This window comes from Periophthalmus magnuspinnatus, chromosome 17 (genome assembly GCF_009829125.3).
Source record: "Periophthalmus magnuspinnatus isolate fPerMag1 chromosome 17, fPerMag1.2.pri, whole genome shotgun sequence".
Classification (NCBI taxonomy): domain Eukaryota; kingdom Metazoa; phylum Chordata; class Actinopteri; order Gobiiformes; family Gobiidae; genus Periophthalmus; species Periophthalmus magnuspinnatus.
The window spans coordinates 216,200-232,960 of NC_047142.1; the positions used below are offsets into that span (position 1 = coordinate 216,200).

General features: G+C 45.0%; 1 protein-coding gene across 1 annotated transcript in view; it reads right to left on the bottom strand.

The window, feature by feature from the left end:
- The window catches only part of tep1 (telomerase-associated protein 1), a 56,068-nt gene that overhangs the window by 20,863 nt on the left and 18,444 nt on the right, over positions 1-16,761 (bottom strand). The window contains exons 15-28 of the mRNA XM_055228801.1: positions 14,861-14,941; positions 13,854-13,975; positions 13,455-13,520; positions 9,420-9,560; positions 8,348-8,636; positions 7,426-7,544; positions 6,882-6,992; positions 6,491-6,608; positions 5,446-5,628; positions 4,757-4,989; positions 3,591-3,729; positions 1,862-2,041; positions 443-535; positions 91-226 (exon numbers count right to left, since the gene is read on the bottom strand). Coding sequence (XP_055084776.1) covers positions 91-226; positions 443-535; positions 1,862-2,041; positions 3,591-3,729; positions 4,757-4,989; positions 5,446-5,628; positions 6,491-6,608; positions 6,882-6,992; positions 7,426-7,544; positions 8,348-8,636; positions 9,420-9,560; positions 13,455-13,520; positions 13,854-13,975; positions 14,861-14,941 — 2,011 coding nt within the window. The remainder of the gene's footprint in view (positions 1-90; positions 227-442; positions 536-1,861; positions 2,042-3,590; positions 3,730-4,756; positions 4,990-5,445; positions 5,629-6,490; positions 6,609-6,881; positions 6,993-7,425; positions 7,545-8,347; positions 8,637-9,419; positions 9,561-13,454; positions 13,521-13,853; positions 13,976-14,860; positions 14,942-16,761) is intronic.

Genomic DNA, 16,761 nt, shown 5'->3' on the forward strand with positions numbered 1-16,761 from the left:
AGACTTATAATAAAGTGTGACTCAAACATGTGTGAATGAAACAAAACACAACTCCAGGTCTGTTTTTGAGCAGGTTAAACATTTCGTTACCGTTGCAGCTGACGGCGAGCGCCGCCAGAGCCCAGCGCAGTCCCTGCGTCTCTCTGAACTCGGAGCAGAGTCGATCCAAACTGAACTGCACCAACTGAGGCAGAGACTGAGGCAACGTCTGCAGACTCACATTCAACTGAAAACACAGGGTGTAAGAGGTCAGGGACGTAAAGACGACACACGGACGCTTCAGTGACTGCACCGGCTTAAATGAGCATCTAGTTTCATATTAATTTTAGTATCAGTTAATATCTGATTTTTGATACATCTGGCAGCTTTAACAGAGACATATTTAAAAACAGACTGTTTGCTGTAATTTAAGTGTAAGATAAAAGAAAAGTGTAAACTCTACTTTATCAAACGAGGCAAAGTTCCTGAGGTCTTCACAGGCCAAGTGCAGGTACAGAGGGCTCACCGCGCCCTTCTTCATGATCAGAGTCTGGACCTGCAGCACACAATCATTTTACACATCACTTATAAGAAAAAGACATGGAGTGAGTTCACTGCACAGTTTAAACAAACTCTCGTGTTTGAGTCTCTACAGTTAAAATCTGTGACACCTGTGGATCATTATGTTAGAATCTACACATTTTAAATCACAATATTCATCTAATACAACTTCATAAAAGGAATAAGACCAATGGAGCTGCTGTCGCTGTAAACGTCGTCACAACAAAGCACCTCATGCTATAGCGCCCCCTATGGACAGATGCACATCACACTAGAGCAGCACATTTATTTATTTGCACCAAAATGACGACGCGACGCTGCAGAATCCTACGAGTATCAACGATTAAGAAAATAAAACTGGAGAAAAACTGCCTTTTCACTTTCTCCACTTCATTATTTTTTGGACTACGTCGTTTTGGTCATGACTTAAGTCGACCTCAGGCCTGAGTGTTTTCTGTGTCACTTTATACAGATAAACAGACAAACATGTAAATAAATAAACACATAAATAAATATAGTATATATAGTAATATAGTATAATAAATATAGTAATATAGTATAAATATAGAGCCAAACTCAAGTAAGACTACTGTTACTTCAAAATAATATAAATCAAGTAGAAGTACAAAGTAGTGGTCCAAGAAAAACAAAAAGTAACAAAGAGTAACTGTCGGGACGTAACATCTGATTTATAAATTTGGTGAATGTGACAAAACATGAAATAAGTCACAAAAATGATCCAAACTAAATCAAACTAAATCACATCTGAAGGAGCAGGAAACACAAATGGAGCTGGTGTAAATTCAGCCTGGAAAACCCAACTCCACTCACTGCTTCTCCAGAGTTTATCTGCTCCTCCGCCTTCATCACCTCCTCCTATTACTCCTCCTCTTCATCCAACCAGCTCCCAGTCTGTCCTGTTTAAAATCGCAGCTGCATGGACACTTCAGTCTGTGTCCCAGAACCTCCTCATCCACCTCCTCATCCACCTCCTCGCCCCCTCACTGGCGTCTGCTTCACCTCGACCACCTCCAGTATCTGAGCTCCGGGGAAAACATCTCCTAAACATAATCAACTGGCCCCGCCCTTCGCCGCAAAGATTACTCCTTCACTAAAGCCTACGATGCTTTTCTTTCATGTCAGAGTCTTTCCAGGTTGAAACGTCTGAATCATTTCATATTGTCGACATAAAGCTCAGGTCACTTTAGCCTCAGGGGGAAGTCAGAGTACTGTTACTTCAATACAAATACTTAAGCATGAGTAAAAACTATGAGTAACTAAATACGACCCGCTCCTGTGTAGAGCCCAGTCCACCTCGTACCTGGTTGTTGAAGGCCGAGTCGCTGAGTTTCTTCCCAAAGGCGCTGAGTCTTTCCTGGACGATGTCTTTGCGGTCGGTGATGGTCAGAGGAGCCAGAGTCAACAGAAAAGTGGACTTTTTCTTTACCAAAGCCTGAAGGAGCGAAGAGGAGGTCGGGACGCTCACGACCAAACACATGCCCTGAAAATACACAAGAGCGACAAAAACTTTAAAAAACAAACTCTTTATTATCGCACTGTCCTCTGATGTTCTCATGTTGTTTCTCATCACAAACCTGGAGTTGTGTTTTAAATATTATAAAAACAAAGAGTATTGTAATTGGTTTAAAATGAAATAAGAACACGAAACCAATATTAAATCTAACAGTAGGTGGCGCTGCTGTGGAGCAGGTTGAAGAGACAAAACTGTACGTGACTTTAGATAAGACAACATCATGGACCAAACATAAACACAACATCAACAGGAGTAAGAGTGTGTCAATAATGAAAATGGTTTTCTCTCTGATTATTGTCCAATGGTTTGGTCCAGTGCGAAAACCAAAAATATAATAAAATATAAAATTAAATGATTCAAACACAAGAGTCACAAAAATGCACCACGTGTTGGTAAAGAAAGACTAGATTATTCAAAAACTGTTTATTAGAAATATAATTCTAACAAACATAAAGTCCAAGTGTCTCTCAGATAAAACAAACATTTTTATCCAACAGACATGAGAGGTGGATGTGCACGTCCAACAGACACGCCCCGAGAGGTGGATGTGCAACAGACACGCCCCGAGAGGTGGATGTGCAACAGACACGCCCCGAGAGGTGGATGTACAACAGACACGCCCCGAGAGGTGGATGTGCAACAGACACGCCCCGAGAGGTGGATGTGCAACAGACACGCCCCGAGAGGTGGATGTGCAACAGACACGCCCCGAGAGGTGGATGTGCAACAGACACGCCCCGAGAGGTGGATGTGCAACAGACACGCCCCGAGAGGTGGATATGCACGTCCAACAGACACGCCCCGAGAGGTGGATGTGGGTCACAGGTCGTGGGTCACGGGTCGTGGGTTGTAGATCACGGGTCGCGGGTCGTGGGTCACAGGTCGCGGGTCAGAGGTCGTGGGTCACGGGTCGCGGTTCAGAGGTCATGGGTCACAGGTCGCGGGTCGTGGGTCACAGGTCGTGGGTCACAGGTCGCGGGGCAGAGCAGACTCCAGGAGGATTTGATGAAACTGTGTGACTAAGATTAAGTCATTGGTTTTAGTCCTGAGTAAATTATGAAACGATCAATAATCTGCAGGTTTAATGGAGATAAAAATATGATCAGTGACACAAACATGAACAAAAAATAAAACAGGCTTTTATAAAGTTAAAGCAGTGTGTGTGTGGGGGGGGTGTGTGTGTGTGTATAGGGGTGTGTGTGTGTGTGTGGGGGGGTGTGTATGTGTGTGTGTCTGTATGTGGGGGTGTGTCTGTGTATATGTGCATCTGTATGTGTGTGTATGTGTGTGTGTATATGTGTCTGTGTGTGGGGGTGTGTGTGTCTGTGTGTGGGGGTGTGTCTGTATGTGTGTGTGTGTGTGTGTCTGTATGTGTGTGTGTGTGCGTGTATATGTATCTGTCTGTGTGTGTGTGTGTCTGTATGTGTATCTGTACGGGTGTGTGTGTGTGTGTGTGTCGGGGTGTGGGGGTGTGTGTGTCTGTATGTGTATCTGTACATGTGTGTGTATGTGTGACCTGTGGGAGGCGCTGTGGGATCCAGTCAGAGATGACGTGTTCGCTGTCGTCCTGAAGAAGTTCGACTCCATCCACGAGAATCACCAGAGACTTTTTTTGACTTTGACTCAAAACAGAGTGAAGTTCAGACACGAGGTCCCTGAGGAAACAGCAACGTTTATTTATCTGTTAAAGAGGAGGCCCCGGCAGATCTCCTGTCTGTGGGCCTCATCTCGCGTCTCGCTCTGTCTGTGGGCCTCATCTCGAGTCTCGTTCTGTCTGTGGGCCTCATCTCGCGTCTCGCTCTGTCTGTGGGCCTCATCTCGCGTCTCGCTCTGTCTGTGGGCCTCATCTCGCGTCTCGCTCTGTCTGTGGGCCTCATCTCGCGTCTCGTTCTGTCTGTGGGCCTCATCTCGCGTCTCGCTCTGTCTGTGGGCCTCATCTCGCGTCTCGCTCTGTCTGTGGGCCTCATCTCGCGTCTCGCTCTGTCTGTGGGCCTCATCTCGCGTCTCGCTCTGTCTGTGGGCCTCATCTCGCGCCTCGTTCTGTCTGTGGGCCTCATCTCGCGCCTCGCTCTGTCTGTGGGCCTCATCTCGCGTCTCGTTCTGTCTGTGGGCCTCATCTCGCGTCTCGTTCTGTCTGTGGGCCTCATCTCGAGTCTCGTTCTGTCTGTGGGCCTCATCTCGAGTCTCGTTCTGTCTGTGGGCCTCATCTCGAGTCTCGTTCTGTCTGTGGGCCTCATCTCGAGTCTCGTTCTGTCTGTGGGCCTCATCTCGAGTCTCGTTCTGTCTGTGGGCCTCATCTCGAGTCTCGTTCTGTCTGTGGGCCTCATCTCGAGTCTCGTTCTGTCTGTGGGCCTCATCTCGAGTCTCGTTCTGTCTGTGGGCCTCATCTCGAGTCTCGTTCTGTCTGTGGGCCTCATCTCGAGTCTCGCTCTGTCTGTGGGCCTCATCTCGCGTCTCGCTCTGTCTGTGGGCCTCATCTCGTGTCTCGTTCTGTCTGTGGGCCTCATCTCGCGTCTCGCTCTGTCTGTGGGCCTCATCTCGCGTCTCGTCCGTCGTGGGCCTGATCTCGTGTTTGATGCATTCACAGATGCAGTTCTTTTAGTTTTGTTCGTTCTGGTTCTGGTTCTCTCATGAGGCTCTTTCTGTACAAATATAAATATAAATCTAAAGTTCCACACTCACCGGTACAATCGGGGCAATGGCGTCTCATCATTATTTTTCCTCAAATGTTTTATGAGGAAACACAGCAGGTTTTCCACAGAGCGAGCTGATTGGCTGGCAGCGGTCGAGTAGGAGATGACATCACGCGTCGCTTTGTCCACAGAGCGACCTGATTGGCTGGCCGCGGCAGAGTAGGAAATGATGTCACGTGTCGGCTTCATCTTTGTAGTTTTCAGAGCGTGTCCCAGTGCAGCCTGAGGAAATGTGAATAACATCAATATATCAATAATATATATAGGTATAAGGACCAGTGTGATTGGTCTAACAGGAGTCCACAGTTTAAACTCCGCCCCTGCAGCAGGTGCAGTGGCCACTGGAGGCAGCGCTGAGGTTTGTGACCAGAAAACTGCTGCCAAAGAATTGACGAGGAACATTAGATAATGTTAAAACACCATGTACAGTTTAGTGGAGAAAAAGTGGATTTAGTTAAACCAACTCAGGCGTCAATAAACTTAAAATTAGGAAGAAAAAAAAACTTGAAAATGCATCATACAGAACTTAAATATTTAATAATAATATAAATAATAATACCTTCACAGAAATGATTTGAGCAGTGATTCATGTACAGCCGACTTCACAACTGTCCAAATCTTCCTTGAATAATAATCGATTGTAAAAAGAAAACACTAAATCAAATAAAGATAATTTACCATAAATACAGTTTTCCCCTCTCCGGCTCCTCCCTCCAGCACCACGATCCCTCCTTTGGCCTGGGACTGTTCCACCAGAGTCACAGCGGAGGACAAGAGTTTAGATCGACCGCAAAACTGATGACACAACATCTCCTGATGAGCTTCCTGTTCAGAGTCTGCAGTGTCCGAGGAGTCGGACGTCTGTAAATAAAAAGAACACACAAAAAAACAGACTAAGCAGCCGGACTCACACAGACCTTTATGTATCCAGACTTTAGTTCAACGCCGCTCTGGGCTGAGCGACAGTGAAGAGCGACAGTGGCTCAGTGGTTGAGTGCTGGTCCCAACCCGAAGGTCAGAGGATCGAGTCCCGCTCAGACCAAGTTCTGTTGTTGTGTCCTTAGGCAAGACACTTCACCCACATTGCCTAGTATGAAAGTGGTGTGTGTGTGAATGATGGTGGTGGTCTGAGGGGCCGATGGTGCAGATTGGCAGCCTCGCTTCCGTCAGTCTGCCCCAGGGCAGCTGTGGCTACAGTAGTACTTTACCATCACCAAGTGTGAAATGAATGAATAATGAGTCTAGTGTGGAGCTTTGAAAAAGCACATTACAAGTGTAAGACATTATTTATTATTTATTATTAAAAAGACCCAACATCACCGTGTGCGTCTGACGGGTCAAAGCGTCACCACAGCGGACGATAAATTAAACTTCAGTTAAATCACAGAGAGAGAAAAGCACACACACCTGTCCCACAAAAGCACAAAGCTCTTTTTTTCATGGTATATGTCACGTTTCATGTTTGTTTTGAATCGACGCTTCATTTAGCTCATAAATCCTTGTGGAGTTTCTGTGGGCGCCGCCATCGTCCTTGTTTTTTTTTTTTTTATTTTGCTGCAGATTTCCACAGACAAAGGCGTTTTCCAGCTGCAGAGTGAAGGTCACATGACCACTGGACATAAATCAGTCCTTTATATCAGATTTTAACTGTGAGGTTTTTTTCAAATTATGAAATAAATGGGATTCCCACTAAACTGGAAGAAGCACTACAATAAATATTTACCTCAATGAAGTTTTCCTTCACAGTGGCCCATAAATCCTCCAGAACGGCCGTACGGAAATACTCCAGGTTTTTCAAATACGGTTTTCCATCAACAACTCCGCCCCATTCACTCGGATAACTACAAAACAAAATATGATGTTATTATGTTTATGTGCTCCACTGTGTTTTTAAACCTTCACTAGAATCATCTGGATCATTTCAGTCCTGGAGTTGTCTCTTATCTCGACTGAACTAAAGGTAAAAGGAGGAGTTAACATGAAAACTACCACTTGATGACATCACAAGGTGGAACGTCGCATTTTGAGGTTTGGAGATGTGACAGACTAATAATAAAGTGTGACTCAAACATGTGTGAATCAAAAGTCCAGTGTGTTTTTGAGGTTAAACTCACTCTGTGACTCTGGCGTCACTGTCCTTCAGTCGGTTCTTCAGAGCGGCCATTTTGGATTGTGCGTCTCTTGATTCAGGAGTGAAGTCGGCCCTCCAGGCCACAGGCACCGACCTGAAAGTAAAACACAACCTTTAATGAAGTGAGAGTATAAAAGCACTCAGACTTATTAAATTGACAAAACACTCAAAAGGAAAACGGTGGTACTTCATCGTGTACTTTTACTGCACAGATTGAGTGAGAATAAACAAACACAGCTCATGTGACGAGGCAGGTGTGATTTTTGTCTCTAATTAAACATAAATAAGAACAATAATAAATCTGTAAATACACGGCATGATTTTACACTTTACATAACGGCTCACGGTTCATTACATAAACCCTGTGTGTTTCACGCTTCATAAACCCTGTGTGTTTGTTGCTTCATAAACCCTGTGTGTTTGTTGCTTCATAAACCCTGTGTGTTTCTTGCTTCATAAACCCTGTGTGTTTGTTGCTTCATAAACCCTGTGTGTTTGTTGGTTCATAAACCCTGTGTGTTTCTTACTCGATGACGTCGGCGTCTCTGATGTAACAGAACATTCTCTGTGGAGCGTTTGGATAAAGAGCCTCAAACTGTCGAATCTCCATCTCTGTGACGGACAGGCCTTCAGGAGCAGATGCCAACTGACACACACACACACACACACAAAGAAACAAACACACACACAAAGAAACAAACAAAGAAAGAAACAGACAAACAAACATTACATTTTTACACCATTTATACAGATAAAAAAATATGATTTATTCATATCAATTTAAACCAAAGTCACATTTCTTCCTTTCAAATCCACCACTACCACTACCACTACTACTACTACTACTACCACTACTACTACTACTACTACTGCTACTACTACTACTACTACTACTACTACTACTACTACTACTGCTACTACTACTACTACTACTACACACAATTATTTATGAGGTTCAACATTTCATGTATTTTCATTTTGAATATTCTGCTGCACCATCTGAGAGACGGACAGTATCTAATAATAATAATAATAATAATAATAATAATAATAATAATAATAATAATAATAATAATAATAATAATAATAATAATAATAATACGGCTTTTACTGATCTGATACCGATTCCAATACTACAGCTTTAAGTATCAACCGATACCACTGAAAACAGCGTTTATTTCATTTAAAATAAAATAAATCAAAACTGATCCAAATGTTGATGTGACTGTGGTTTATCTCTCAAATAATCACAGAACAACATTCTCTAAATAAAAGTTCAAACATTCTGAGACTTTCTGGGCGTTCGACCCGTGAACGTCTCATTACGTCTGATCCAGTGATTGTTTCCGTGTGTGTGTCGATATCGTGTCGGGCGTGTCCCTGGCGTGTCCCTGGCGTGTCCCTGGCGTGTCCCTGTCGCTGTGATTTGTCGAGTCTTTAAATCCTCACCCAGCTGTGCTGCGGCGCCGGGAGCTGAGGTTTAGGGGGCGTGAGTCCGTACCTCTCCCCCAGGAGCACCACCATCACCTGGCTGCGACACACCTCGCTCAGACACAGCTCCACCGCCCGACCCGACTCCTCCTCCGTCACGCCCCAGCGCAGTTCCACCTCCTGCAGGTAGAGGCGGTGTGGAGCGGCCCTGCGCCGCAGCTCGGGGAACACGGAACGAACCAGGACGTCCCGTTCGGCGTGCATGTCTCTGAACGTGGACGAGATGAAGACACGCACGCCACGCCACCTAGAGGACGGATACAAAGGGTTAAATCAGACCTACACCGTGTCCACACGTCCACACGTCCACACGTCCCCTGCAGGGGGCGCCGTTTACGGCCCATTTTTAGTGCTGTCCGAACGTCCAGTGGGTGAGAAAATACTGCACTCAAAATTTCCCACAATGCACCTTGAAAAATAGAGGGCATCAGGTCACTACACCGGTCAATGTAGACCACAATGCACTGGGAGTGTCCAGGGACACAGACAGAGACAGAGACACAGACACAGAGACACAGACAGAGACACAGAGACACAGACAGAGAGACAGAGACAGAAACACACAGAGACACAGACAGAGACACAGAGACACAGACACAGAGACACAGAGACAGAGAGACAGAGACACAGACAGAGAGACAGAGACACAGACAGAGACACAGAGACAGAGAGACAGACACAGACAGAGAGACAGAGACAGAAACACACAGAGACAGAGACACAGACAGAGACACAGACACACAGAGACACAGACAGGGGCTTTAACTGGACACAACTGAAGCAGAAAGAATCTCTGGTTTGTCGCTGTTGATGCTGAATAAAGTCAGACGTTTCTTTTAAGTCTTTTCAGATGAACTTTGAGTCTGGACTCACGTTAAACGTGTCTTAAAGTTTGATTCTGTATAAATGTGCCGTTTCAGATGAACTTTGAGTCACGTTTACCGTGAGTCCAGACTCTGTGTCTTAAAGTTTGTGTATAAATGCTAACAGAGCGTGTCTGTGTGAATCACACTGCTCTGAGGTCAAATACCTCACACTGGGACTGGCTGTGACTGACACTGCAGTGTGGCTCAGAGGCTCTTTAGCGCCCTCTGGTGGTGGAATGTTGTAAACTTTGTCCAAATGCTCCACGTGGTCCAACAGTCGGGACGAACCGCGTTCTGCGACAAACCTGAGACAGAAGACAAGACCGTTTTATATCAGGCGTTTTATTTACAAAAAAAACACTTAAAAACTTATTCAGCTTATTTAAAACATAATTTTATATTTTATTTTTTATCTTAACAAAACATTAAAACTGTGATTAATGTAGAACTCAACTCTAAACCAGAACTAAACCAGGACTAAACCAGAACTAAACCAGGACTAAACCAGGACTAAACCAGGACTAAACCAGAACTAAACCAGGTCTACATCAGGACTAAACCAGGACTAAACCAGGACTAAACCAGGACTAAACCAGGTCTGAACCAGGTCTACATCAGGACTAAACCAAGACTAAACCAGGTCTACATCAGGACTAAACCAGGACTAAACCAGGACTAAACCAGGACTAAACCAGAACTAAACCAGGTCTACATCAGGACTAAACCAAGACTAAACCAGGTCTGAACCAGGTCTACATCAGGACTAAACCAGGACTAAACCAGGACTAAACCAGGACTAAACCAGGTCTGAACCAGGTCTACATCAGGACTAAACCAGGACTAAACCAGGACTAAACCAGGACTAAACCAGGTCTACATCAGGACTAAACCAGGACTAAACCAGGACTAAACCAGGTCTACATCAGGACTAAACCAGGACTAAACCAGGTCTGAACCAGGACTAAACCAGGACTAAACCAGGACTAAACCAGGTCTACATCAGGACTAAACCAAGACTAAACCAGGTCTACATCAGGACTAAACCAGGACTAAACCAGGACTAAACCAGGTCTACATCAGGACTAAACCAGGACTAAACCAGGTCTACATCAGGTCTACATCAGGACTAAACCAAGACTAAACCAGGTCTACATCAGGACTAAACCAGGACTAAACCAGAACTAAACCAGGTCTACATCAGGACTAAACCAAGACTAAACCAGGTCTGAACCAGGTCTACATCAGGACTAAACCAGGACTAAACCAGGACTAAACCAGGACTAAACCAGGTCTGAACCAGGTCTAAACCAGGACTAAACCAGGTCTACATCAGGACTAAACCAGGACTAAACCAGGTCTGAACCAGGACTAAACCAGGACTAAACCAGGTCTACATCAGGACTAAACCAGGACTAAACCAGGTCTGAACCAGGACTAAACCAGGACTAAACCAGGACTAAACCAGGTCTGAACCAGGACTAAACCAGGACTAAACCAAGACTAAACCAGGTCTACATCAGGACTAAACCAGGACTAAACCAGGACTAAACCACGTCTACATTAGGACTAAACCAGGACTAAACCAGGTCTACATCAGGTCTACATCAGGACTAAACCAGGACTAAACCAGGTCTAAACAAGGTCTACATCAGGTCTACATCAGGTCTACATCAGGTCTAAACCAGGACTAAGCCAGGACTAAACCAGGACTGAACCAGGACTAAACCAGGACTAAACCAGGACTAAACCAGGTCTACATCAGGACTAAACCAGGACTAAACCAGGTCTACATCAGGACTAAACCAGGACTAAACCAGGTCTACATCAGGTCTACATCAGGACTAAACCAGGACTAAGCCAGGACTAAACCAGGACTGAACCAGGACTGAACCAGGACTAAACCAGGACTAAACCAGGACTAAACCAGGTCTACATCAGGTCTACATCAGGACTAAACCAGGACTAAACCAGGTCTACATCAGGACTAAACCAGGACTAAACCAGGTCTACATCAGGACTAAACCAGGTCTACATCAGGACTAAACCAGGTCTACATCAGGACTACATCAGGACTAAACCGGGACTAAACCAGGACTAAACCAGGACTGAACCAGGTCTACATCAGGACTAAACCAGGTCTACACCCGGACTAAACCAGGACTAAACCAGGACTAAACCAGGTCTACATCAGGACTAAACCAGGACTAAACCAGGACAAAACCAGGACAAAACCAGGACTAAACCAGGACTGAACCAGGACTAAAACAGGACTAAACCAGGACTAAACCAGGTCTACATCAGGACTAAACCAGGTCTACATCAGGACTAAACCAGGACTAAAACCAGGTCTACATCAGGACTAAACCAGGTCTACATCAGGACTAAACCAGGTCTACATCAGGACTAAACCAGGACTAAAACCAGGTCTACATCAGGACTAAACCAGGTCTACATCAGGACTAAACCAGGTCTACATCAGGACTAAACCAGGACTAAACCAGGACTAAGCCAGGACTAAACCAGGACTAAACCAGGACTAAACCAGGACTAAACCAGGTCTACATCAGGACTAAACCAGGACTAAACCAGGACTAAACCAGGACTAAACCAGGTCTACATCAGGACTAAACCAGGTCTACATCAGGACTAAACCAGGTCTACATCAGGACTAAACCAGGACTAAAACCAGGTCTACATCAGGACTAAACCAGGACTAAAACCAGGTCTACATCAGGACTAAACCAGGTCTACATCAGGACTAAACCAGGTCTACATCAGGACTAAACCAGGTCTACATCAGGACTAAACCAGGACTAAAACCAGGTCTACATCAGGACTAAACCAGGTCTACATCAGGACTAAACCAGGTCTACATCAGGACTAAACCAGGACTAAACCAGGACTAAACCAGGTCTACATCAGGACTAAACCAGGACTAAACCAGGACTAAACCAGGACTAAACCAGGACTAAACCAGGTCTACATCAGGACTAAACCAGGTCTACATCAGGACTAAACCAGGACTAAAACCAGGTCTACATCAGGACTAAACCAGGTCTACATCAGGTCTACATCAGGACTAAACCAGGTCTAAACCAGGACTAAACCAGGACTAAACCAGGTCTACATCAGGACTAAACCAGGACTAAACCAGGACTAAACCAGGTCTACATCAGGACTAAACCAGGTCTACATCAGGACTAAACCAGGACTAAACCAGGACTAAGCCAGGACTAAACCAGGACTAAACCAGGACTAAACCAGGACTAAACCAGGTCTACATCAGGACTAAACCAGGACTAAACCAGGACTAAATTTCTCTAATTCCTGCTCAGTATCTAGTTTCGATACTAGTTTTAGTATTGATTAGTGTTTGATTAACTCTCATATTGATTAGTGTCTGATTAACTCTCATATTGATTAGTGTCTGATTAACTCTCATATTGATTAGTGTTTGATTAACTCTCATATTGATTAGTGTTTGATTAACTCTCATATTGATTAGTGTTTGATTAACTCTCATATTGATTACTGTTTGATTAACTCATATTGATTAACTCTCATATTGATTAGTGTTTGATTAACTCTCATATTGATTAGTGTTTGATTAACTCTCGTATTGATTAGTGTTTGATTAACTCTCGTATTGATTAGTGTTTGATTAACTCATATTGATTAACTCTCATATTGATTAGTGTCTGATTAACTCTCATATTGATTAGTGTTTGATTAACTCTCATATTGATTACTGTTTGATTAACTCATATTGATTAACTCTCATATTGATTAGTGTCTGATTAACTCTCATATTGATTAGTGTTTGATTAACTCTCATATTGATTAGTGTTTGATTAACTCTCATATTGATTAGTGTTTGATTAACTCTCATATTGATTACTGTTTGATTAACTCTCATATTGATTACTGTTTGATTAACTCATATTGATTAACTCTCATATTGATTAGTGTTTGATTAACTCTCATATTGATTAGTGTTTGATTAACTCTCGTATTGATTAGTGTTTGATTAACTCTCGTATTGATTAGTGTTTGATTAACTCATATTGATTAACTCTCATATTGATTAGTGTCTGATTAACTCTCATATTGATTAGTGTTTGATTAACTCATATTGATTAACTCTCGTATTGATTAGTGTCTGATTAACTCTCATATTGATTAGTGTTTGATTAACTCACCTGAGCATTTGGTCACTGAAGCCCGTCAGTATCACGTGGTTTCTGTCTGTAGTGTTTTCAACATTACTGCGACAAAAACAAATGGACAGTTATTAAAGCTGCATTATGTAAGATCTGCCATCTGTTTGTCTCCATGGAGATATTATTGCTTTGCCTGGAATGTTCCGCAGTATGACATTAAACTCACAATTAGAATGTAGTTTTTTAAGGAATAAAATAAATGTAAGATGGATTCAGTCTGAGGAATAGCACATCCATGAGACAAACACGGGGCAAATCTCCCAGGATAAAGGTCACAGAGTGTGGCTTTAAGATTATAAACATGAAAAATTGCCAAATAAAAACAAGATAATAATAATAATAATAATAATAATAATAATGATAATAATAATAACGTACTCTGATTTGAGGAGGATCTGGACATAAAGTGCTTCGTTGTTGACGTCTTTCCTGTAGTTGTTTATGGTCCATTCAATGTCAGAGCTGGACCAGCACTCAGTGACCACGATGATGTTATCCACCTGAAACAACAAGGTTTAACAGGGGTATTTACCTCTGTGGGGTAATAAAGAGGAGTATTTACCTCTGTGGGGCATTTGAGGGGGGTATTTACCTCTGTGGGGCATTAGAGGGGGGGTATTTACCTCTGTGGGGTAATAAAGAGGAGGTATTTACCTCTGTGGGGTAATAAAGAGGAGTATTTACCTCTGTGGGGCATTTGAGGGGGGTATTTACCTCTGTGGGGCATTAGAGGGGGGGTATTTACCTCTGTGGGGTAATAAAGAAGAGTATTTACCTCTGTGGGGCATTAGAGGGGGGGTATTTACCTCTGTGGGGTAATAAAGAGGAGTATTTACCTCTGTGGGGCATTTGAGGGGGGTATTTACCTCTGTGGGGCATTAGGGGGGGTATTTACCTCTGTGGGGCATTAGAGGGGGGGTATTTACCTGTGTGGGGTATTAACTGTAACATATTTAGATCACCATGTTTAGTTTTATTGTTTTGAAAACAACATACTATCTGCACTAACTGTTTTCAGTTTCTCTTTCGTTTTTAACCTCTTCGACCGCTCTCTATGCTAAGTCACTGTCCCTTCAGAGCGTTAAATCCTCTTCAGGCATGTTTCTGATTAAGGAAAAATGTTAGAATGTGGGTAGAAAGCTAAAAATAAATAAATAAATAAATAATACCCCCTCTTTAAGTTTGGGAAACATTTGCATCACGTCAAAAGTACGAGATATAAACATAATATAAACAAATAAAAATGTAAACAAATATAAACATAATGTAAACAAATATAAACATATAAACATAATATAAACAAATATAAACATATAAACATAATATAAACAAACATAAACATATAAACATAATATAAACAAATATACTGAAGGTGACAGATGTACCTTGTTTTGCTCTGAGAAACTGAAGGAGTCCGACTTCTTCTTTTCTTCTTCTCTTTCCTCATGCGACATTTCTTCCAGATTCTACAACAAGAGGCCAACAAATGTTACATGAAGAAAATCCTTATAAAACATTAAAACCATTCACAGAGCTCAGTCACACACAGGACGGGGACGTCCCCCAAGGACACGACACGAGACGACACGACACGAGACGACACGAGACGAGACGACACGAGACGAGACGAGACGAGACGACACGAGACGAGACGACAGGAGACGAGACGACACGAGACGACACGAGACGACACGACACGAGACGACACAAGAGACGAGACGACACGAGACGACACGAGACGACACGAGACGACACGAGACGACACGAGACGACACGAGACGACGCGAGACGACGCGAGACGAGACGAGACGACACGACACGAGACGACACGACACGAGACGACACGACACGAGACGACACGACACAAGAGACGAGACGACACGAGACGACACGAGACGAGACGACACGAGACGAGACGAGACGACACGACACGAGACGAGACGACACGAGACGACACAAGAGACGAGACGACACGAGACGACACGAGACGAGACGACACGAGACGACACGAGACGACACGAGACGACACGAGACGACACGAGACGACACGACACGAGACGACACAAGAGACGAGACGACACGAGACGACACGAGACGACACGAGACGACACGAGACGACACGAGACGACACGAGACGACACGAGACGACACGAGACGACGCGAGACGACGCGAGACGAGACGAGACGACACGACACGACACGAGACGAGACGAGACGACACGGGACGACACGAGACGACACGAGACGAGACGACACAAGAGACGAGACGACACGAGACGACACGAGACGAGACGACACGAGACGACACGAGACGACACGAGACGACACGAGACGACACGAGACGACACGAGACGACGCGAGACGACGCGAGACGAGACGAGACGACACGACACGACACGAGACGACACGACACGAGACGACACGAGACGACACGAGACGAGACGACACAAGAGACGAGACGACACGAGACGAGACGAGACGACACGAGACGAGACGACACGAGACGACACGAGACGAGACGACACGAGACGACACAAGAGACGAGACGACACGAGACGACACGAGACGAGACGACACGAGACGACACGAGACGACACGAGACGACACGAGACGACACGACACGAGACGACACAAGAGACGAGACGACACGAGACGAGACGACACGAGACGACACGAGACGACACGAGACGACACGAGACGACACGAGACGACGCGAGACGACGCGAGACAAGACGAGACGACACGACACGACACGAGACGACACGAGACGAGACGACACGAGACGACACGAGACGAGACGACACAAGAGACGAGACGACACGAGACGACACGAGACGAGACGACACGAGACGACACGAGACGACACGAGACGACACGAGACGACACGAGACGACGAGACGACACGACACGAGACGACACGAGACGAGACGACACGAGACGACACGAGACGACACGAGACGAGACGACACGAGACGAGACGACACGAGACGACACGAGACGACACGAGACGACACGAGACGGCACGAGACGGCACGAGACGACACGAGACGACATGAGACGACACGACACGACGCGAGACGACGCGAGACGACACGAGACGAGACGACACGAGACGACACGAGACGAGACGACACGAGACGACACGAGACGACACGAGACGACGCGAGACGACGCGAGACGAGACGACACGACACGAGACGACACGAGACGAGACGAGACGACGCGAGACGACGCGAGACGACACGAGACGAGACGACACGAGACGAGACGACACGAGACGACACGA